General features: G+C 39.8%; 1 protein-coding gene and 1 long non-coding RNA gene across 2 annotated transcripts; both read left to right on the top strand.

The window, feature by feature from the left end:
* Nucleotides 1-3,539: 3,539 nt before the first annotated feature.
* On the top strand, nucleotides 3,540-26,013 carry LOC144343187 (uncharacterized). Its single transcript, XR_013418905.1, has 2 exons — nucleotides 3,540-3,642; nucleotides 25,755-26,013. It is a non-coding gene; the product is annotated as an uncharacterized LOC144343187 (long non-coding RNA).
* Nucleotides 12,184-13,864, top strand: LOC102810374 (class E basic helix-loop-helix protein 23-like). Its single transcript, XM_006825117.3, has one exon. The coding sequence runs from the start codon at nucleotides 12,309-12,311 to the stop codon at nucleotides 12,993-12,995; it is 687 nt and encodes a 228-aa protein (XP_006825180.1). The 5' UTR covers nucleotides 12,184-12,308; the 3' UTR covers nucleotides 12,996-13,864.
* Nucleotides 26,014-26,111: the final 98 nt, after the last annotated feature.

The raw sequence follows: 26,111 nt of genomic DNA, 5'->3' as shown, positions 1-26,111 counted from the left end.
TGCCTGGCGACAATTTTGCTTCCCGATTCTCTCACGGTTTTCTTCGGCAACGACATTATTGTTATTTTCAGAACCCCCCTCCCAATTGTTATATCATATTCGGTGGTCCGCATTTGAATATTACATCCACAAAAGGTGTGAGTGAGCAAAAAATGTCCTTGATATCGAAGTTTGAGTTTGATTGGTGGATATATACATTGGTCCGTGACATCATAATTAAAGGGCGGCAGTCGTCGTGCCGCGTCCTGTTTGATATGGGACTTATAGCGACGTATACAACGCGTGTAAAATACATAGACTGGATAAGTGGTGGGAACAGAATAAGTGGATAATGAGAACAGACTAGATAGGTTGATGGGCATAGACTAGATGGGTTAATTCGTCCTAAAAGTGGGTTGATGGAACTATACTGGATGGGTTGACGGGACGGAATGGGTGGATAGTGAGGACTGACTGGATGGGTTGATGGGGACAGACTGGATGGGTTAATTCGTCATAATGAGTGGGTTGATGGAACTATACTTGGTGGGTTGATGGGACAGAATGGGTGGATAGTAAGGACTGACTGGATGGGTTGATGGGGACAGACTGGATGGATTAATTCGTCATAATGAGTGGGTTGATGGAACTATACTTGGTGGGTTGACGGGGACGGAATTGTGGATAGTAAGGACTGACTGGATGGGTTGATGGGGACAGACTGGATGGGTTAATTCGTCATAATGAGTGTGTTGATGGAACTATACTTGGTGGGTTGATGGGACAGAATGGGTGGATAGTAAGGACTGACTGGATGGGTTGATGGGGACAGACTGGATGGATTAATTCGTCATAATGAGTGGGTTGATGGAACTATACTTGGTGGGTTGACGGGGACGGAATTGTGGATAGTAAGGACTGACTGGATGGGTTGATGGGGACAGACTGGATGGGTTAATTCGTCATAATGAGTGGGTTGATGGAACTATACTTGATGGGTTGACGGGACAGAATGGGTGGATAGTAAGGACTGACTGGATGGGTTGATGGGGGACAGACTGGATGGATTAATTCGTCATAATGAGTGGGTTGATGAAACTATACTTGGTGGGTTGACGGGGACAGAATGAATGGATAGTAAGGACTGACTGGATGGGTTGATGGGGACAGACTGGATGGATTAATTCGTCATAATGAGTGGGTTGATGGAACTATACTGGATGGGTTGACGGGGACAGAATGGATGGATAGTAAGGACTTACTGGGTGGGTTGATGGGGACAGACTGGATGGATTAATTCGTCATAATGAATGGGTTGATGGAACTATACTGGATGGGTTGACGGGGACAGAATGGATGGATAGTAAGGACTGACTGGATGGGTTGATGGGGACAGACTAGATGGGTTAATTCGTCATAATGAGTGGGTTGATGGAACTATACTTGATGGGTTGACGGGACAGAATGGATGGATAGTAAGGACTGACTAGATGGGTTGATGGGGACAGACTGGATTGATTAATTCGTCATAATGAATGGGTTGACGGAACTATACTTGATGGGTTGACGGGACAGAATGGGTGGATAGTAAGAACTGACTGGGTGGGTTGATGGAGACAGACTGAATTAGTTAATTCGTCATAATGAATGGGTTGATGAAACTATACTTGATGGGTTGACGGGGACAGAATGGGTGGATAGTAAGAACTGACTGGATGGGTTGATGGGAACAGACTGGATGGATTAATTCGTCATAATGAATGGGTTGATGGAACTCCATTCTGCCAAGTTCATTGATGCAGGTGCTTGTGTCCGGCTAGGTCTAGTTGATAGACTACGGCCAATCATCCCAGTCACGAAGTCCCAAACATATGTACATATGAAGATCTGCTAAGTTTGTCGAGTAAACCCGATATCTATACTACAGTCCGATACGTTGTCATTGCTACGTGTCGTACTATGCACCAGTTTGAGCATGCAATGATTACCCGTTATTGATTTCCCACTAATTGATTGCCATGAATAATTACCCATAAATTACATAATTAAACATATAAGGATGGAAAGCACATCGAAAATGTCAAAAATATGAACCAAAAATGTGTAACACGCTGATATGGGTTTTTAAAGGGCGGCGCGGGCGCGCCTTCGATTTTCAAGTAAACAAACAACGACCATAGCCTTTTAATTTGGGCAAGGCTTGCTAAACAACACTTTGTCACCTACCCAACATAATTTTGAACCAAGCGCAATGTAATTAATTATTCATGAGACGTTGGATTTGAACATATGAGTACAAAAAACGCTAAAAAAAGAACTTCAAACATCGTTGTTACAGTGTTTAGCACGATATACGTTTCAGTGTGAACTCGCCTTGAATTTTCTGGAGCAATCATTTGCAAATGGAAGCACTCTCGTCTAATATGTTCGTCCGGGTCGAATCACAATTGTATTGCACAATTTTAGAAAGTGGGTATAAGCCGCACAGTCGGTGGACGCTTAGTGGCATAACCGTAAATGACGGTAGCCTGTCAGGCAATAGAAATCGTAAATGGGACGGTAACCCTTTACTCAAAGCATCTTTAAAGTGGCCTTTCTCTTCATGAACGACAGTGGTACGAATTGTCATAATTTGTCGCATATTCAGAGATGTCGGTACTTTGATATTCTATGCCATACCATAACTAGGTTACGGCATGTAATAACGGAAAATCTCGAACGCCCATTGGGTAATTCGAGACACGTGGTTACAAATATGTAGACCGGGTTTAGTGTACGACGCGTTACAGTACGTTCTTATAGTTTAACATATCACGATACCGTGCATTTATTTTATCTCATTTGAAAGTATTAGTGGGACTGATACAGTTCTAATGTAAACTGCCATTACTCTCATAACACTGTTGTCGCTGACACTTTGGATCGGTCTAATGTTCATGTATTTGTTGCGACAACAAATGATGTCTCTGCAGTGAAGGATTTTTCACAATAAAGAGCAGACTGCACAATGAGAAGGTGAGAATGCAACATTCTGCGGGGCTCCCCAGACACACAGGTGCGGGATTAAGTAAGATTTCATCAAAGCACTGATTCAATTCCTTTGTGGCTTCGAGCGCTTTCAAGATGAAGTCCGAGTGAAAGTAAGCGATTCCCACCACTCCCGTCGATCCCGCCAAAAGAATAGAAGCCACATTTCACGTTTACACTAAACGCCTCTCTAAATATTACCTTATTGTTCATCGAAGTGAAAGACTTTCTTGTTCCTGGCAGGTTGTTATCAAAACGGAAACCCAAATGACAAAAGAAAACAGACAAATTGAAAAATTATGATCATTCTTGCGCAGACGATAAGACAGCGTGCGGGCTCATAGCAGACGATAACACAACGCGGGTTCATAACACGAAGGAGAATTAGTTTATCAATTATTAACCATAATGGCGTGTCGTGTCTAATCATGTTTCCAGAGGACTTCGCTGATTATTTTGAATTATTCACCAAAATTGATGACAGATCTGTTAAAGAAATCGTAACTCTTCATTTGTAACCTATCCATTCACATTATCCCTGGCGTCGAATTGTCAAACTTTTATAGGAGCGTGGATCTAAGACGCGCGATAAAGACAGATGATTTTCGCGCCTAATAGAAGATGTCCATATAAAAGGTGAGAGTATTTTTTTGTCTGTAAACAATAACTGACTGGTGAAGTTTGATGAGTGTGTTTCGATTATCGAATGGGAAGTTTACGCTTCTGAAACTCGACGAAGAGAAATAACTCACCCCACAAAACCAAACAGGTTGACGCCTGGATGGTGTCTGCGTCGGTATCAATCAAAAGATGACGTCAGAAACAACGTTTGACTCGAGCACTCTTCTCCGAATTGCCGTCTCGTCTATATATCTATCACAAAACAAAACAACTAGATGTATCGGTGAATCGAGTTTATTCGACTCCTGTAAACATTGCGATCATTACGCCGTCTCTACAAATGGGGATTTAAACGGGATAGGGTTAAACACTTTCGATAGACAGACAGGGCGCTACGCCGAAAGTGAAATATAACACTCTTAGCGACATCACCGATCCGGGCAAAAACTTTCGATAATTTCGACTCAACCTAACAATTAGTTGTTCTAAATATATACAGTGAGACATTGACCAATAAACAAAAGTGAAAGACAATTTTGTATTAAAAAAAAGCTACAAGTAAAATTACAGAAAAAAGCTATATTTATAAAAACAAAACCAAATGCAGCTCAAAACTAGTTGAGTTTGGCCATTTTTTCTACCGTCCATCCCCCCTCTCATGTGCCTAAATATAGAACGTCTAACTTTATCATAAGTTTATACAAGGTGTCTGTCTTCAACTAGAAGATAATACTAAAATCAGAATCATTGATTGAACCACTTACTCTCAGCGCAATAAAGGCGTTTTTTTCATCTTTATAAATTTCGCTGACGGTAGAATCCAACCAGCGCAGTGCGCAACGACGTAATTTTCCAATGTTATTCAATCGGTCAACAGAATCCCCTCGTTTCAGTTTGTATTGTGAAAATGACAATTTTTTATAAAGATGAAGGGAATGCCTTTGTTACGCTGAGTATTCATTGTTACTTATAACCCGGTTATTCATAAACAATTAACAACATTTCCTAGCGATCAATACAGTTTTTAGACTAGCAACGACACAAACAGGACGAATAAAAGTCGTCACCGTATCTCTGTTGACGAAATTCAAATCACCGCGACGCAGCCTGATCTCAGGTTTTTCAGATCACAGCGAGCATATACGTTCGAACATGTCATTGATCTAAAACACAAGCCCCCAAATGGAACAAATTCAATCAACCTTGATTTAAGTAAACCCGTGAAAAATAAGACCACCGATGACGGGCGGTGGGAAGTTGTTTTAGTAATTTTGTCCCGCTTCAGGTTGAATGATCGGTCGTCACGAGCTTATATGCTCTATCTTCTAATTGATTAAAAAAAAATAAAAAATAAAACGTTTCGAATTCGAACCAGTTTATCTAATCACTTTTTTGTGTCCAACGAAAGATGGAATCGGTTACCATGGTAACAGTCGGATATTGCAAATAGAATTAAAATAATTGGTTAAACCGAATTTAGTTGTTGAGCTTTTAGACTCATGTACCGGTCATGTGGGCGTTGAGAGGTCTGTTCCATGATGCTATTTGTTGTGCTTCTGTTTCACCGTTACAAACTTTAGGAGAACAGATTGTTGTCATATCACCATGCTATTACATTGATCGAATTGGGGGAAGCGGGACAACATAAACATCAAGACAATTTATGTACAGTTTCCTTTATGCCCGGGTATAATTGAAGTCTCCCTGAAGTGGAAAAAACAATGCTTTCTTTTTTCTTATTTCGCATAGAGCTAACGCTAATCGGTAGATCTGCCGACCATATGCCGGTAGTGTCCCGAGAATTTGAATGTACTTACTTAGTATATTGTTATGCAAATTAGATACCTATTGTTCTCTGTTGGGACTTACTTGTACATAAGTTCGACACATCGATTGTCAATTGTGTGTCCGTCGTTGTTTTTTATTCCGTTACTTTGCTACTTTGAGAGACAGGTTGATGATGTTTTAAAATTATAGTTCGTCTGTCACAGCTGTTATTCAGCGCTCGGAGAGGGGACGGTTGAAAAAATCGGATGCAAGGGAAAGGAAACCATTCGGGTAATAGTTAGACGCCCGTCGACACAGCATACGGAGTGCCCTTTCATGGGGCGCTTTGTGTTGCGCCACGATGTTGAGACTACGATTGCGTATACCGTTGTACCACCCCTTGTGTACCAGCGATGTAATATTTCTCGTACGACGCACCGTTTGCATTTTATTATTATCATCGCGTGCTTTTGCAGGCCGCTATCCGAAATATCAATTCGTTAAAAAAAACAATTTCAACACAGGGACTCGGTCACAGTGGAAGTCTTTCTCAATTATACGAATAGTAGTGTAAGTACTCAATGAGGTGAAACTACGTGACAGTTGGCGTACTGTACATTAGACTGTTCATGTTAGTATCATATCGAGCTCGGGCTTCCAGTCTCGCTGTGTCAATGTTTTAAAAAAGTACATCCGTAGAAAAGACAACAAATATTCTGGAGCATGTATGCTTGTGGGACACGTCCAACTTTTTATTGATCATAAGTCCGACGCTAATATCAACCGTCATGGGCACTTTAATTTGCGACTCTAAACTTGCTTCGGTTCACTTACGCAAACATTCGCACTAGAAACTCTTCATTATATACTCAATGCCGTACCATGGGTCAGAGTTTCGAAAAGATGATTTTGTTCCGAATGTGTTACAAACACACGCGCACTCATACACACAATAAGGGCCCTCCCGATGTGCGCGCGGTGAGTGGGCATATACCTGTTTGCTTTACTGGTGTGATGTATGATAACCCAGGGCGTACGTGTCTCAAATACCAGTCTCGTTTATCGGCCATCAGAAGAGTATTTCCCCAGTCTTCAATTAAACACCGGTAGTGCTCTTTGAAAAAAAAATCGACACAAAATACTCGTCCACTTCAGCTTTAACGATGGTGTGTAAATGTTGTCTATTGTACGAGGTGCGACAGAAGGGCTTGCGTGGAGTAGCTGAAGTTTGCACAAGTCGATGCAAATGTGCGAAAACAAGTCGTAAAACAGAACGGTAGCGAACGAGGTCCTGTATTGGGCCATTGAATCAATTCTGTTCTTTGGTGTTATAAACAAAGGAAACGGCGAATGAATGCATTGCGTGGCGGGTGATAAAGCTCTAACACGTGCCTCACTGCGAAGCACGGCGGCTCCCATATGCTACAACCTGCCTTTAATACCGGTTAGACACGTGATTGCCACGTGACCAAAGTGAATGAAGTGCGCACATACACGTGTCTAACGTAATTGCACAAATAGAACAAAAATCTTTCTTCACGGAATCGCACTCTTTCCATTCCATTCTTGAAGTTTTCCGACGTGTTTGAACGCCCACCCGAGCGAGCCTTGAAGACAACGTTTGTGAGATGGAGGAAAGGCATTACACCGAGCATGCGGGACAAGAGTCTGGATTTTTTGGGTTGTTCAATCATAGTTTCATAAAAGTCTTTGGATTATTTTTTCATATTTTGTTTTTTTTTCGAAAAAAACATGCCTGATGCGAATTATGTAGCTAACACATGTAACTCTATATTGGAATAAATGACACGTTCAAATTAGGGAAAATCTTCGTGATTTTTGGGATGAAACTATAGATAACAAAACAATGCGCAAATCTTATTTCAGCCCTCATATGACTCTGGGGATGAAAACGTAATAATAGCCAAAAGTTCCCGAATGCTAACCATGGCCCAGTCACGCTCGCCTTGTTCAGCACGGGTCCTATCTGTCGCGTACGCGTTTTTGACGTGTCGCATAGTATGTGCAAAAAGTGTTTGTTTACTGGGAAATTGAACTCCCTTCGCGGCAGTGACGCTTTGAGTGAATTGTATAGTCGACTTTTCAGAATTCAAAAAAATGATTTCTTCCGCACTATATAGCAATGATTTATTGCCCATTTTTCGTCGCAAATATTGTATCGCCTCGTTTTCCCGTTCGAGTTTCTTGTATTTTTGTACCAAACTGAAGGGCCGTACCTAGACTATAATGTGGATGAAACATTTTTTAATATTGTCTCAGTTTTAGATTAACTTAACAATTAATTGATTAATTACGAGTTAATTAATTAATTGCGAATTAATGAATCAACTGAAGTACAAATTGGATACATTTGATTAAATGAACGAATGAATGAACGAACGAAACCCTAACACCACGTGTTTCTAAATTCATACATTTATAAAACCCCGAATTAACCGTGACGTCATACTGGCTGTGACCGCGTCAAAACGAACTACTACAACGGGGTGGTAGGTTTAATTAGTGTACGTATAACTGAAGCCGTCAGTCAAAATGATAACGCTATAAAGAATTAATGAAAGATCTCACGCAATGTTAAAGGTGGGTAACGCTCTCACGTGTTAATCTCAACTCAGTTGACGTAATTATTCTATTCCTAGAATGGTCACGTGGTCAATAGGCAAGTTTGACGATCGAGGGTGACTGTCGCCTCATTGTGGCATCCAGTATTTTCAACATAAACAAAACAATATAAATAATGTGTGTTTTGTATTGTACATTCTTTATAATTCAGTAATTTCATAAGCAGTGAGTTCATAAACAAGAAAGCGCTATTCACTAGAAAAAGTTTGTTGTGCGTACTCAGCGCAGACCCCGTGTAATATAACAAAATGTCCAATGTGACGAAACTACACTTGGCAATTAATTTCATGCTTTTGTTCAAGTGCATTTCATCATTCATCCAAAGGCACCGGAAAATACATGCGTTCGATTAATCGGAGACCGGAAATAACTACCATACAAGAAGGTTTCGCTCTCAAAACATAGTGTATGTGATATACCAAAGACACGAATGAAATACATCTACCACTTTAAAACACTTTTTTTAATTGTCATATACAAAATAAATGTCCAAGTTCAATATAATGGGAGGTCTCGTGACCAATTCTGCTTATGGGCGACCATCTGGTGACGCGGCGTCGTGTTTAAACTGATAGCGAAAATTGACTTATAATGACTTAATTGTTGACAATTATCCTTATCGGCCACCTTGAATTTAATTGAAGTCAATTGGTATAAATGAATGTGGATCAGTGTCACGTAGTATTTCTGTCCAAGTACGTCACCAAACCCACCATGTTTGTCGGTCTAATTCGTAGCTAGTTGGGTTATACCGGTGTAGTTCGTAGCTAGTCGGGTTATACCGGTCTAGTTCGTAGCTAGTCGTGTTATACCGGTCTCGTTAGCAGCAAATCGGGTTATACCGGTCTAGTTCGTATATAGTCGTGATACACCGGTCTATGTCGGTATAGTTGTGTTACACCAGTCTAATTCGTAGCTAGTCGGGTTATACCGGTCTAGCTCGTATCTAGTCGGGTTATACTGGTCTAAATCGGTTTAGTGGTGTTCCACCAGTTTAGTTCGTAGCTAGTCGGGTTATACCGGTCTAGTTCGTGGATAGTCGGGTTATACCAGTCTAAGTAGGTCAAGTCGTGTTACACCATTCTAGTTCGCAGCTAGTCGGGTTATACCGGTCTAGTTCATATTCAGTCGGGTTATACCGGTCTAAGTCGGTCTAGTCGTGTTACGCCAGTCTAGTTCGTAGCTAGTCGGGTTATATCGGGCTAAGTCGGTCTAGTCGTGTTACACCTAGTTCGTAGCAGGTCGGGTTTTACCGGTCTAGTTCGTAGCTAGTCGTGTTATACCGGTCTAGTTCGTAGCTAGTCGGGTTATATCGGGCTAAGTCGGTCTAGTCGTGTTACACCTAGTTCGTAGCAGGTCGGGTTTTACCGGCGGTCTAGTTCAGAACTAGTCGGGTTATACTGATCTACAGTAGTTCACAGCTAGTCGGGTTACCGGCCTAGTTCGTAGCTAGTCGAGTTATACTCGCTAAAATATCTGTATCACAGCACGACTTGGAAGGTTAACGCTTGATCTCGTAGCCCCGAAAGGTTGTCGTCGCTTCGTGGATTATGTTTGCGCGTCTGTCGTCACAAGCCTACGAGTTGTGACGTACCCAAATGACGCGCGCCACCCACAAGCCCGTACATGGGCTTTAATACTGTACATGTATGTGCTCTGTAGAAGGACGATTCTGTAACCGCCCTGATACAGCTACGAATACCCTGATTAGTGCTGTTTTAGCTTGTCAGTAAATGTTTTCATAAATGCCAAAGTCTATGCTCCCCTCTTCGGCATCATGTCTGTGTACTGAATATATTATTTTTTGCTTCCTCTAAAATTATTTATAAAAATATTTTGGACGAATCGTACGATGCTGTCTTGTAGCGAAAATAATGAAATGTCAATCAGCGAAACTCCAAGCGATAGTGCCGTGCTTAAAACAACAATCGACCGTTTTTTTATCGATTCTAAATGGCTTGTCGTTTTCATGATCGCAAATGGATTTCAACTGGCGAGGATTCCATTGGGACCAACGAGGATGGAGTTCACTATGTTTGATTTGCATCTATATATATGTATGTGTTTCATCCTCCTAATTCGATCAACAGTCGCTCTATTGTTACTGTTATTGTAGCACTATCGTCCCGACATCTGTCAGACTATAGTTAACCTTTTCGTCACATTATAAAATTACCGCCAAAATCTTGGCTTCGAATATTAGTGAATTTTTCACTTTTAATAAATTCTCATCTTTGTTTTTATACAGCGAGATTGAGTATTGTGTTATTGTCTGTGTCTGGCACCAACTTGAAGCCGGGATAGTGTACTCCAAATTGGAGGAAATGACCAACCCGAAAACATACGCCCGGGTGATTGTTACTGGTGCGCAGCTTGAAACAAGTATCAGAAACACAACTCACGAGTGCCCTGCTCGGCACAAGATTTTAATAACTCAGTCGAGTGGCCAGCTTACAATTTCGCCTGTTCACTCTGTATAATCAGCAAACATTGACACTCATTACATTATAAGTGGAGCGATAAGTGGGGCATGTTGTCAGTGCATGGACACCCGTCATTGGGTCGTATATTTCGCCCGATGGTTATATGCTTTTTGATTGTCTTGAACGCTGGTCTTTCGCAAAGCCGGCCGCCGGCGCGCCTCCCTCGCTGCTTAGAGACCCGGTGAATCGCTCCACCGGCGGCGGCGGCGTTCGCTGGTTGACAGCTGAGTATCGGACCCGAGCGAGCGAGCGAGAGAGACAGATTGGCTTCTATTGAAATTCACCGACTAAAACGGTATGCCTTGTTGTATAGTAAAGTAGATCTCATACTATTACTGAACGGAAAATACAGTTCGTTGATAGATGCCGATTTAAACACGAAACAATGTATAATACACAAATTATGTTTTTTTGTTATATTTTATATTCCCTGAGAACAAATTTCCCGAAAACGAAATTAAGCGTACTAGGATCGCGATCACTTCGCGAACACATCCACAGGGTAATTCATGTAATAAGCAGCCATATGGGATGGGTATATGCAAATGACGAAAGGAACCATGGGATACCTAGTGCTGTCAGTACCGTCGCGTGAGCAATTGGGTAACTGAAGGATAAAGGTGTCTTGTACAAATATCAGGCCGGTGCGTAGAGTGTCTAGCATACATTGTACTATGAATGTTGCAACTTTTCACGAAGGAGATTCTAACGCAGTGTTTTCGAAAGGGTAATCCTTTTCTGCACTGAATTAAATACATTATTCCTCGCCCGCTTTAAAGTGAACCGTCGGTCGGCCAATTTGATATGATTTTATTATTTTACGACTTAGACTAGAGTAGTCTCATATTCAAGTGCCGGATGTTATAATATCACGTTCGTGAGTGCCCGGGCTCTGAGTTTCCCGCAGTGGTAGGTTATCGATGGGCTTTGGGTGTATATGATCTCTAGTACTTTTATGAAAGCACAACACAACGCGGATTCTGTATTCCTGTGTGCACATCAAATCCACCTTTAACAGCAATAAAAGTATGACTCAAAACCCGTGCCAGATGCCAGCCTAGAGAACAATTTTGTAACACCCAACAAAACTTCCAACTGCAATAGCTGTTGCTCTCGCTCACAAATCAATTAAATACAAACGATTGGAGCAGGGAGCTCCACGGCCAGACGAAGATGCTCAAAAAACACACGCATACGTTTACAGATCTGACGGTTAGACACCGACTCAAGCGAAATTATGCGAGAACTCGAAGATAAAATGAAATAAAAATAACATGTTTTTCTAACAAGCTTAAACGGGCATGCGTTTTGGACATGAAATCAATCAGCTTAAGGGAAAAAAGTGAGTATTTCCTGTTTCAGCAATATTGTTAATTAGACAGGCGGCGTACGATCGGGATATGTAAATTTCTTTCTGAAAATAAGATCACATTAGTAACTGTTAATCATCCCGCCAAGGTCGCTATTGCAAATGTTGTAATAATTTTTTTTAGGAAGCGACGAGGAATAAAAGCGGACCAATGAAATGGACGCGTGTACGTTACTCCCTAATCTCATTAATCAATTACGATGGCTGATTGGTTCATTTTCCGGCACGTGACAGTCACGGTCCCCCAAGCTATACACAGAGAACGGTCTAGTGTGTGTTTATATTCAGTTTTAAAACGCTAAGTGTGTAAAAGCCAGTTGGGCTACCAGTCGTCTTCTATTCGTCCCGTTCACGAGTATAAACAACTTGGCTCCATTGCTGAGAGTGGTGCTTCGGTGGAGCGGATCCCGGATATCACAATGGCGAGTGAAAGAATTGAATTCGTACGAGGAAGATTCTTCAATAATTCTACGAGCGGTGACGATGAGATCATCGTTGTTGACGGAGAACATCGGACAGAGATTGTGTCGCCCGGCAGTGTTGGTAGGAAGTACTCGGACCGAGAGACAAGCGACGATTACGCGGAACATGACTCCCAGAAGGAGGGGTGCAGAGATACAGAATGTGCCTCGTCTAGCCAGCCGGATAACAGTGATAACGACAGGGACATAAGCGATAACCTTAAAAGTGCCAATCCAAAAAAACAAAAAGTGCAACGACAGGTCCGACTTAGTATCAACGCCCGCGAACGTCGACGCATGCACGATTTGAACGATGCATTAGACGAACTCCGATCAGTTATACCGTACGCTCACAGTCCGTCCGTCCGAAAATTGTCTAAAATTGCTACTTTATTGTTGGCTAAGAACTACATTCTAATGCAGGCAAGTGCGTTGGAAGAAATGAGACGTATGGTAACTTACTTGAACCAAGCACAGACAGTGCCCGCTAGTGCAATGTATGAAACGTATTCATATACACGCGCTCCGACAGACAAGTCGGCATCGTCGTTGTTCCAAGGGCCTAACACCCCAACAACAGTACCAACGTCGCCGCCCCCACTATGCAAACAATGCGGCGATAAGCCATGTAACCCCAGTACATGAGAGACGGACGGGTTGTGTGTAAGACGTCGCAGCGCTGGACAAGAGAGGTAAATACACTTTAGACAACCGTGCTATTACATCATTATTAAAAGTGATGTAAACATTGACATGAACTGGCAGAGATATTAGGTCAACCGCTTTGCAATATTGATTCTAAACCAAGGCGACAAAAGTGCCGTCGACGACGACGACGACGACGCGTTAGCGCCGCGTCCGATCCGATGTCTACAACTGCACGTTTTGACTTTGTTTGCGTTGAATACTCGCCGTGACCACGATATTGAAAGATTGACTGAAAGCCGTCAAACGGCCAATAGTGCTGGATTAGTGCTGCAGAATTCTCGCCAGATGTTCGACATGGATCTTCTAATACTTAATTTCTACTCTTTTATTCCGAGTTTATATTTTGACATAGGGTCCACGCAGAACACAAATTAAACAGCAAGCGAGCTGCTAGTTGTTTGGGTGGCGAGAGCTTGCGATAATTGGTTTGAACTGAAATAATTAGTTTCATCGAATGAAAGTTTTATTGCATTACCGGGACATTGGCATTCTCTCGAAATCTTAATATAAAATAAAAGTTAACGTGATTTGAAAACTGGCATGTTTATTGCGCTTGATTATATCGACAACTATTTGCATACAAGGACATGTACACCGATCTGTATTGAGACTTATTTTTTGTTAAATCGCAATTTCAAAATAATAATTTTCAAGACGAAAAAAAGGAGTTGTATATTCAAAGATTGCTATTTTGAATCGCTCTTCTGATATCGAAAACATACTGATTAGTATTCAACCATAATTTGTTGTGCAATTATTTCATAAATGAATTGGCAATTACAAGTTCTTTTTTGTTTTAAGTAAAATATGTTTTTTTTTTCTTCTATAAATGTAATAACGTGTGTGTTGATTATTTCATACTAGTAGCAGTCACATGTGTCAGTGCTGCACCTATCACTCTATATTGGGTTATGGTGTTTGCAAATGCGAGTGCAACGTGAGTTCCAGTAGGTTTGGGATTTGAAGTCATAATATCTATTAAGTATAGTGGGCGGGTCAACGTTGACGACTCAACATTACTAATCCTCGCGTCTGTAACTTACTTTTTAGGGAAACATCTGCACGTGGCTCTGTTTCCCAACAAAATGCCGTCATAAAAAAAAATGGTTCGTGCGGATTCCTAGAATTGCGATTTTCTCACGTTCTATGCGTCAGAATCGTGGAATTAGTGAAAATTGCTAAACGCATACAGCAATTCTGGTCTAGTCCTAATTATTGACAATAGCGCACTCTCACGAACATAGAAATTGACATATCTGTCAAACCGTATCTGCGCTACGTTCACATGTTTACTCAAAATTGGACTTAACGCGCGACTGCCACTCGACGAGCGGAAGTGTTTATTTCAAAGCTTAATTTACATAATTGTGAAACAAAGTAATCCAATAGTCGCTGTGAATATACCTGGAAATAGAACGCGTTCATGGGGAGTGTGAGAAATCCACAGCGAGGGCTCAAGATATAATCATGGATTTTCACGTGATCTGGCATTTATTTTACAGTTTCACTTCCAAAGTGATCTTTTCTAACACTGTGAACAGCGCGCCATTTTTAACGGTCTGTTGCACTGTAAAAGATATTTTTTTATTACCACGTCCATTTTTTTTATCAAGATCGTTATAAAAAATCCTCCAACCATGATGCTCTTGTTGGACACAGAACGATTGAGATAAACAAAATACATGTGATAATTGAGCAGTGGATTGAAAACTGCTCTTCCGTTCAAAGAACAACGCATTTGGGGGAAAACACCGACAATCTATAAATGTTCATGTTCAGTCGTTTGCTCAAATCGGTGAATCCCACACCGTTACGCACACAATCTGCTTCTTGATATTTTTTTCCGTAATTTTTTGACAACCGTTTCCGAACTCGAATGTGGGTGTGAACAAATTGTAGTAACAAGAGGAAAATCATGATTTCCGACACTAACCGCGTCTCGTAAAAGCAGACCAAACGTAAACAAACACCGTACTTTGAATTCATAATTGTGTGGACGCATCAGAATTGCTGCGAACCCTGTTTGTTACTACAAACCTAACATTTCGATGACAATTGAAAACTTACAAATATATTCATGGCCATGTCCGTTCGTCATTGTGACACTACTGAATGTCCCGTATGTGAGTTTCAGGATGTCGATCAACAAGTCACGCAAGTGGTTTTCCGTAACATAGTACTTTCGAGAGAGGCATACCGTCCCTTTAACTAGAATACTGTTCGTTTCTCGTTAAAATTGGCAAAACTCTACATTAATAGAGCTACACGAAGCATTTATTCGTTATTTTTTATGTTAGGATTAATCATGGTAGTTAAATATGTGACGGACGACGCGACTTTAACGTCCAATTTAAGCGAATCGCAATCCACGCTAATGTTCATGCATCGTTTTTCAAATGTTTTTTTTTTTCCCCGAAACACGTCGAAATACAAATAGACTCGCCTATTATCACGTCTCGCCGACAGGCTACTTAACTTCGACAGACCCGAATTTGACGCTTTACCGAGAGCTTAACATTTTACGGTCGGATCACCAATATTTTTTTAATTGCCTTGATTGAAAATTGCGAAAACAAAGTTGATTGTATTGTATTGGCCATCAACCCCAAATTGATGTCAACGCCGCATCTGTGTCGGTATTACTGCACCGACATTTGAATTATCGCATTAAAATATTGCGTTATACGCTGTGTGACAACGGTGACGGTCTCCTGGTGGCAGCGTTTAGCTGAGTACCTGCAACTCGGTTAGCTGTGAGACGTGAAAGCTACAAGCTGAACACTACCAGAATACACCATATCATATATACTATAAATTGACTACTTTCCTACATGACAAACTAAAATAATCTTTTACCATCATTCACGAAGTGCGTTTTTGAAGTTTTCGGAGTAGAGGGAGTGCTTCGCCAGTCATTAAACACCAGGCTTTGATGCCATGTTTACTCACAAATAACAAGTTGTAATAGCTAATATCGAGGGAAATAAACATGTAATTGTTTCTACAGAAAAAAAATACACAGCTTTCTGTCGTATACACGTTGTGACGTCATCACTTTGTTCACGTCGCGAGGACTTCAGTTTTAAAGTTCGCTCGCGGTGACTTCCTCGTCACGTGTTCAAGCGTTATTTGAAACCCCCCTATTCACTAAATCAAATTCTTTTATTAAACTTTCTAAGAAAATTAATCTTTTTACAAAATTATAGGAATTTCCGACAAAGCGGGGATAACAATAGATATCGTAGCTCGAAGGGAGGGCGATATTTATTGCAATTGAGATGATTTGTTTGAGAAACGGCTCGCGGTTTTCATCTCGGGTGCGTTTTTATTAACCTGGTGACAACTTTTAGACTAAAAAATGATGAAAGCACCAACATTCATTCATCAACGATATGTGGCTCCCAACTGAGACATTACCCTAGACATATAAGAAAGCACCGAGAAACAAGACGACCCTGACTGCAAATTTGATGTTTATTCTAGGTTTTTAGCGGTATGTGACATTGTAAACATCAAGCAGCGCCAATAATTGGTGAATGGCTAACAGCCCGACGACTGTGCAGTGATACACGTTTCGCGCTAGTAGACTCTCGCTCCGTGTCGTATGATTACTCGTTAATATGAAATACCCCGAGGGAAAAGTACAATTGGTTAATATTGATCAGGCCATCTGCGCTCTAGTTTGGCAACCTCCATGATAGAGTACACGGACTGATAAATTGAGGGAATTATATGAGAACCTGGAAAGTCTGTCATTGTTTTTACCGCTCACTAACGTTTCTGCAATACGCTAATTTAAACGCGTGTTTTATTCTAGTGCCCTGGACATATAAACTTCATCTAGTTGGCGCATGTACGCAACTGTTTATTCACGTCAACCATGTGATATCGACTTGGGTTTATATCAATTTAACGTTCGACTTTTGACATTGTTCGTTGTTACGTTGTATTAAATGTTGTCTTAGTCATCTCAGAGGTTGTTCTGAGATATGTGGACACGTGTTCAGTCATTTGAAATTGCTTCTCTCCAGCTAAAGCCTGAGCGGCGTCTTTGTTTCCGCAATTACATCCATTATTTTTCTTATTTGGGTGTCTATGTTATTTTACGCGTAGTTGTCAGTTCCATGCCCTCGCGTGCGTGAACACACGTACATGTGCCAAGGCTTAACCCTTTAAATTTAAACAAGCATGATTTTGACCGTCAACTTCGTTGTAATTCACACATTTAATACTTTCATCATAGCACGTTATGAATTTTAAAAATTATTTTCGTGAAAAAAAGCATCAAAAACATTTTAGATTTGGGTTATCATTCGTTATTTGAAAGCTCGCTAAATAGAAAATTTTGAATATCGGTTTAAATTCACGTGAAAACTCCTCGAAGGGATATATCGTTAAACGGAATTGTTACTTTTTCATATTTATTCGCCGACACAGAATTGAAAAGTACACCGTAATCTCGTTATCGCGAAAATATTTCATTTATCCAGATATATCTATCGACATCGGTCATTAACTACCCGTTCCTATAAAAACTAAATCAATTTCAGCGGCGGGGAGGAAAAATGACATAAAACTTGGGCGAAGTTATCTATTGATCATCGAATCCAATCATATATCGCTGTCTCAGTTGACAGGCTTAATCACGACAAACGCGCACCAATCGAGCATATGTCCATTTTTGTTCATTTTCAATTTCGTGCTCTAAACGAAATTTGCATTTTGATATGTTTTCTGTTGTGTAAACAGATACTTTCGATGACTGCTCTGTCATTTTGCTAAATCATATTAGCCAACCGTTCCCTTGTGACCACGAATTCCGTTTTTAGTTCATCTGCCACGCAGTTGAACGGTCGCGGACCATTTAACTCATGAAGCGAGCGAACGTGCGCAGTACATGTTAAAATGGGTGTACTTCCGCACACCACTGTCAAAAAGTACATGCGTGGTGATAATCCCACACAGCATGTAATGCATTGTAACGGTTTAGTAGCTGTTCGCAAAGTGTTATCAATGATGATACGTAATTATAAATATAATATTGAAAAATTCGTTTTTCCAAAAAATCGGTTCAAGGGGAAGCCCGAAATCCCAAGATTGTGTCCATGTAATGTGTGTCCACAATGCGCTGGAGGAGTAAACCAATACTTTGGTACAACATTTTAAACAGATTTTGTTATTGTTTCATTTATTGTTAATTTTCAACATTCACACAAGCTACAGGTCTTTATCAACATTTAAAGAAAAAATATGAAAAAATACACATTTATATTTTGATAGTTGAACAATCATGTTGACTTTGACGTTTGAAAAGTTAACAATACAATTTCTAAATTAAAAAAACAAGCGCAATAATAAAGTACGTCGCATGTTGCAGCAACGTTTCCGAAAGCCAATCACGTGTTACAAAGGCCATCTGCGATTGGTTAGAAGCAAGAACTTTCGCATCGCACCATGTATGGTTACGTGTACAACTTCCTTATATGGCTGTAGCGCGTCCTTCGGTCTGGAAGAAACTATTTGTGTTCGCGACTTCTTTCATATTTTCAACCGTATTCCACTGTTCCCCGAATGGTTCTATTTGCCATCCTCGTCACTAATGCACCTCTCACGCTCCAGTGGGTTTAGTGAAAGCAGCTGACTCAAATGGATGAAAAAAAAAACTTTTTGAATCGCAGATGTCAAGGCCGCCGTGGCATAAGTTAGAAACTGGAAGGTCCACATTAAAATGTCACCACCAACTCTAGTTTAAATTGTTACCGGCAATTATTAACGATCGATAAAGTCTCAACGACTTGTGGTTCTTGTTTAAGTTTACTTTTTATATTTTCTCTTTTAAATGGCAATAAAAATGAGTTTTTCTTTCGTGCTGATGAATTATGGTAGTAAGCGTGTGTAGACATATGCGCTTTTTAACTGATACATCGGAGGTTTGGATTACCGCCGCGGGCGTTTTGCTTTGGTGTCCATTAGAATACGAGATGGCCGAGGTGAACTGAGGGTAAATGGCGCGATGCATGATGGGTAAGAGAGTCTACCCCTCGGGATAAAATAACATAATGCCTATGTATCTAAATGGGGTTGATATAATGTCTGTTCACCGGAGTATGAAACTAGAAGGGAAAATGGCACTCGGTGTACCCTATGCGCAGACGACAAAACGAGAACATTTTTTTCCCGCTGTCATGATGAAAAATATGTGTTTCCATTTTTTTTTTTCTGTGCTCTTTTATTTTTCACTCGCGTTTAGTTTACCAGACAATTTTGGAACAACGTCGAAACCAGTTTTCGGTTAGTTTATTCGCAAGATACGTGACATGAACATTGATAATACCGACGTTTAAAACTGAATGACGCATCTCTGAATATCATGCATTTCGGGGTCTATCATTTCAGTCTATGGACTGTATTCTGGCTTGAAAATGTCATTGCAATGTGCGAATACGTAAACAAACCAAACAGTGTTGATTTAACAGACGACGCTTTGGAAAACACAAAATATCGTCTGCCTCAAAACGAAATGATCCACTTACCTAGCATCTCATTCAAAACTCGCAATTTTAAATGAGGTCCAATAAAATGTAATTAGATAGAAAAAAAACGATTGCATCAAATTATTATTTTGTGTGCGGTTTGTTTAAATTTGATCACAATTGCGAACATGAAAGAAAATATAGGTGGTTTAATTTTATTATTTCCGTCATTTGTTGGTATAAAAAATTACTGTATTGCTCTTTTATTGAGCGACGCCGGCTTTTTATTGTAATGGGAGGAACCCAACAATGCATGTGAATGGGATGGGAATCAAGTTAGAGAGAGCCCCGAGGCAAAAAGGGATAGTATTTTTACGTGAACGTCAGCAGCAGTCAAAATGCTGGTTTTATTACACGTAAATTGTAATGCGATTGTAATTTATGCGTTTCGAAAGCTTGGATTAAAATATTTCCCCGTCATGGAATTAACCTCCTCAGTGCATGTTACCGAACACCAGGTAGTGTCTTTGCACGAAGACTACAAGCTCCGGAAGTGACGTGTCTTTGACTGCATGGAAGGGATCATAATTATTGTAATGGTGGGACAAGCGAAAGTAGCGCGCGCGGCATCATATTTGTGCACACCGAGGGATCATGTACAAAAAATGTTTAAAAAAAGAAATACTTTAAATATAATAGATATAACTTTATTTCGCGTGAGAACGCTGCCGCATCGACTGCATCTTAAAGCGCCATAATATGTATAATTCGAGAGGTAAGGCTATCCCATAACTATTTTTATTCCGGGAGGATTCTAACGGAACCGTAACCACTGAGTTGTATCCAGAGCTTACGAACACGTGCACTTGGTCGAGTAAGACATGTTACACGCTTATATTTAATAAATGAATTATTAGGTAGCGAGTGCTCGCCTCCGGACACCATCCATTTGTGCATAAACTTACCCGATCGTAATAAAATTGAGAACACTGCTGGCGGCAGAAACATTTGTACTTCGTTTTCTAATATCTCTATATTTTGCCGAGTAGTTAATCTTTAATTTACCAAGCCATGTAATATTCTCCGCTGTTATTTATTGATAGAGGTAAGTGGTGAACAAATAAAACCAAATCATGACGTTAGTCAGTACAAATAAAGTAACGTCCGATTGAATAATATCACGTGGTATCATTTGTTGCCCTGATAGGTCTGCAAATCATTTTGTTCATTATAATTCGTTGCCGATCCTAGAAATAAGAATAGTTATTCACCATACCAATGTGTGGTTGTTTTGATACGCCACGAACTTAAGAAATAATTTTACACGCAACAATTGTACGTATGTATGCGTCCATGCTATGAACACAATCAACTTTGAACGACCCTACAGGCGCGCAAATGAGGTTCGTAAATGGCATTGATTTTTCCGCCATTAAAATGACGTGAAAGCTATCATGAATTATGGATTACGTGTGTCGTTATATGACGTGGGGTGACGTCACTATCTGACCATTTTAGAAACAAACAGAATGTGCCGCTGTTAGTCCTGTTGTTAAAGCGCGGTGGTCGTCGCGCAGCGCGTGTTCGAATTTCACTTAAATAAACAATGTATTTTACACGCGCTGTATACCTCGCTATGAGTCCCATACTATCAAACAGGACGCGGCACGACGACCACCGCCCTTTAAATTTTCATTATTCAAATTCATCACTTTCATTTGCGGTACGTGTCGTGACGTCATTTGCGTGACAAATATATTGAAGCGTCAATTTAGCAATAATAACGTAGCAAACATGGCGGATGTGATGTCCTACTCAAAAAAAATATTACGTGAAACTGAAAGACTCGTGCTTCTGTTCGATCGCCTCGACTCACTGACTTCATTATATGACGCAATTTGGCATAATGGACCGGATATTAAATTGCATTGTCTTAGGTATTACCAGCTGCGGTTGTTAAAATGATAAGCGAGTTCCGTCTCGCGGTTACTGACTTCCATCTCGTCCAAGCATGAGGAAAATGTCTTCCCTCGGGAGTGTTCAAATGATCACCCGATTCAATGTATCCATCAGCCATGGCTGCACTCCGAGAATTGTAGTCTGCTAGTTAGTCCGTTCTGTCGATTTCATGTGTAGTGTTTACTGTCTATGTTCACTCAGCACCAAGTGCTCCCGAGCATCGTCGTAAAAAATGTAGCCATTTGCGCGTGTAATACTGTATATCCTTTCCTGATATTTTAACTATGGTAACCATGGTAATTTTTTCTTTATATCGTTACATTTAAACATGGAAATGCATGATGTGGTGATGGGAGATGATTTTCAATAAAATCCAAGAACGTCAGTACAATCCAAACACCACAACTAATATTTCGTCGTAAAACCTGGCCTCTTTGCGGCATATGATAGCACAGCCTTTTTGCGTCACGTAATTGATATACTCGGTGTAATTCACGGTCACTTTACGGCAAATGTTGGCAATCACCGTCGTAAGCTACGGCCTCTTTGCGGTACATGATTAATACTGTCGTCATGATCCACGAACAAAAAGAAGGAAGGAAAAAAAGGAACCAACATGCAGTGAATGTTCTCAACAATATGTTGTGTGTGAAACAAATTTGTTGAACCATGGTTGTTCATTCATACATTAAAGCGTCATCTTCTTCACATCGCAACGTACACAACGCGTGTAAAATACACGCGCTGCGCGACGTCTGTGGCTGCTTACAACAAAAATACGCAATCCATTGATCTCTCAAGAAATTTGATGTATTGGGCAGTACTGGTATTCGTTAACGCGTTGATAATCTCCTGTTGATATTCAAGTACTTGACTCAACGCCATGAAATGTCATTCGTAGAGGCGATCACAAAGGAACAAAGCTTTGGCACGCATACACTGTCGTGTCCAATGCGCTGCTATTTGATCGATTTTAACCACGGTTACTAGTAACTGTATGTTAACGGACACGATTGGATGAAAGAGTATGCGCCCACACATATAGAAATAAAAATCTGAGCGGAACATTTATGGTATACTAGTATTCGTTATTTTCCAAAACATATAACATGCAGAATTAACCTTGCACTCGAGTTATTGCTACGTATTTAAAATTACACGCGTGGGGACATAGCTCAACAGACGGCAATATATTGTGAGGGACCGAAGCAAAGTTTCGCGATAGCCCAGTGTATAGAACTTGCAATACGGAATAAACATCTACCCATAATGTCTCTTTAAATTAGAGTTCTACATTGTATTATTTCAAGAGGGGTGCTCCAACGCGCGCTGGGAATTCGGTCAGATCTCTCACCGAGAGTCAAAATGACAGCATTAGATATAAACGTCTCGATTTATACTCGACGATAAAACAGGTCTAATCAACACGATGTTTATAGTCTTTTTTTTAATGATCCAAGCTTCATCTTCACCGACAGTTAATATTTGAGTGATAAAAGCCGTTGTCGATATCTGTGTAATTTGCACGTATGTGTGTCCCTGTTGATAAAACAACTTTTAGGAAACGTTGACACAACAGATCGAGAATTACCCGTGCGCAAGTTATTGTTCTACTAAGGGCGACCATTCGAAATCATGGTGGGGGAGGGGCTGAAAGATTTATTTAAAAAAAAGGAAACTGCTAGCTAGACACCAAGAGAAAAAAATGCATGCAAGGTGGAAAAAAATTGGCACATTCAAGAAAAAAAAATGTACAAATGTTGCACTGCCACACAATATTTGACACTAATTATCATGTGGGTACGATTGTTAGAAACTCTGAGGGAGATGATCATTTTTTGTGGGAAAAAAACTGCATAGAGATTATTTTGTAAAAAAAATACAGGGAAAAGGACAGAAAAGTAGATCTATGTAAAGCAGGCACATTTTATTTAGTAAATTTTGTTCTTACAAATAAATATTGACAAACTATTTTTTAAAGCGTCATAGTCCGCGTCTTTTGTAAAATATGGGTCCCATGCGACGCATACAACGTGTGAGAAACGCATTGTTTACGTAAAAGTCGTACGCGCACCGCGTGGCGACTGCGACGCTCAAAAGTCGTGCGTGAATACCTGTGTCAGTTTCTCGATAAGGTCAAACCATGACAGTGGCATGGAAAGCGTGTATTTGCTACGTGGCATGCAATGTATCAGTGCATACCGCAGTGTATTATTATGTTTAGCAGTTAAATATCACCAGCAATCAACGCAAAAAATAACTTTGAGACGAAATGAACTCATGATTGAACTCAACCACTCGTTATGTCCCCTTAACTTTAGACCCAGCTCATATGACCAGCGCTAGACGTAGTAGAAATACACATGGCATAAAATGAAGCAATAAAATACCAGGGTGAATAACCAAATAAACGGCATTCGATTAGCATATCGTATTTTTCCAATGATTTACCATATACCTTCTCTCTAGGGTTCACGAAAGGAATTTCATCCGGAAATAGAAATCACCATAAAAGAGTTGGATGTAAATTATTTATTTGCTTGTTTGTTTTCTTGTTTATTTTTTATTTATTTTTTTATTGAAGTAAGTTGTCCGATTTAGTACATGCAGTTCTAGTGACATGCGTGAATACACTGTTAAAATGAACGAGCGTCTAGTATTGGCGGGATAGTACTTTTTATTCATTAATTATTCACTAGATTTTAATTTTGTTATGTTTGCTTGTATGAACCATTAAACCAATGAATAAAAGCAAATTTGACAATATAACTAAATATCAAAATAATTCTTCAATCACAGTGGAAATTAATGATTTTACAGTGGTGGGAATTCTTTGCTTATTTTACAGCTTTTCTCTACTTTACCGACTAACAAAAACGTTATTGTTAGTTTGACTGTACATTTTTCTGTAATTGCGTGATAAATAGAATTATTCCCACCATACAAAGCCAGATTGCTAACAAAGTCACGCAAATTCCCTAACAAAATTAATCTTAAAACGCTATTATCTGTTCATAATTTCTTGATTAAGGTCATTTCATCTCAAGGATGACTAGCGACTGGTGCCAATATGCATTAAACCAAACCGCTTGTATTTACCGTTGTATTGTCTCGTATAAATAATCTAGTTTGATTGGGTCCCGGTGTCTCGTCAAAAGTCGGATCCAGCCCTGACATTGTCAGTACACACAGATGTACACGCATAAGTAAAATGACAAGTAGCGTTGAAGGTCATGGCTGAACACGTGTATCTGACGGGTGGGCGTTTATTTATTAATTCCTAACTTAAAAAAGTTAGTTATATTTTTATATTATTTAGGCACTTATGACATTAGCAAGGGAAAATATACTCATCAAATTTTGATGTTACTCAACCACCCCCAGTCTATAGTTTTCAAAAACACAACCCGCTATAACTAGGATTTGTATATTTCTGTCGTAGATGTTTGTTGACAAGAGGATTTGTTTATACGGAGAAGTACAAATTATTCTTAATATAACTCTTTGAAGGCCAAATCCACTTTCGCCACCTTTCACAAAATAAACCCGATATTTCTTTTCAAATCATTGATCAAGACTTGTAGTCTTTGGAAAATTAACCCGCAATTAACATAAAATTATAGTATAGAAGAGTATATAATAGTAACCTCCGTAATAATATTATTTGGGCTGGAAAAAATATCTCGTTATATAGGTTAGTAATCGACAGTAAGTAATTCTCGACGAATTCTTCTGTACAAATACAGAATGTAGTAAATACACAACAAGAAAACTGTTTCTATTATTTTTAAAACAAGTCACTGATAACTAGATGAATTTGGTAAAATCGTGAATAGTGACTGATTTGTGTGTTCTACCAGGTGAAAACAAATTCCTTATTCGCAGCGGGAAAACGCTTCCCAGACAAGAGTAGATATGTGTGGCATTGTGGGTAAATACGTCACATCCGGTGATGACAGGGAATACGGTCCATAGAGCAGTTTTACACCAGAAATCCAATTAAATATGAAATATGCCCTTCGAATGATTGTCCCATTGTATGGGTAATTGTTAAATATACAAACTATTCATGGCGAAATTCTCCGGTGTTTTTTTTATTATTTAGTGAAATATTGTTGTGAAGAATTTAGATGTTAATGAGAATCGTTTATCGAATTACTAAAAACGACAAATTTCCCATAATCTCGATTAGTTGAGTAATTATGGTTCTCAGTTCTCATAATGTATTTGAAATTAGTATTAAAATTTAATATTTTCGTTACAGCTGGACTTCAATGTAATTACCACCACAAGACGAATAAGCTTAGAAGGATCTTTTTGGCAGTGACGAAGACGAGAATTTGGATCTCATCAACATCGGAACATTTACTAGCATTAAAAGGACGATAATGCGTTTGCCGTTTCAAGCGAATGAGCTCGAGAATCCAGTTTTTAATATTCTAATTGTGTCGCTTTTTTTATTAATTGTCTAATTACTTTTTAATAATAATAAAAGAAAAACGGGAAATGTTCTACTATTTAAAGACATGTGTCTAGTCATGAGTGTCATCTTCACTGCTAATAACTCGGTGATTAACGACCGTTTTTTAAACTTAGTATAGTAGAACGAATGACACGCACA

Source organism: Saccoglossus kowalevskii, chromosome 18 (genome assembly GCF_978046115.1).
Source record: "Saccoglossus kowalevskii chromosome 18, keSacKowa6.1, whole genome shotgun sequence".
Classification (NCBI taxonomy): Eukaryota; Metazoa; Hemichordata; class Enteropneusta; family Harrimaniidae; genus Saccoglossus; species Saccoglossus kowalevskii.
This window is presented reverse-complemented; position numbering and strand designations above follow the sequence as displayed.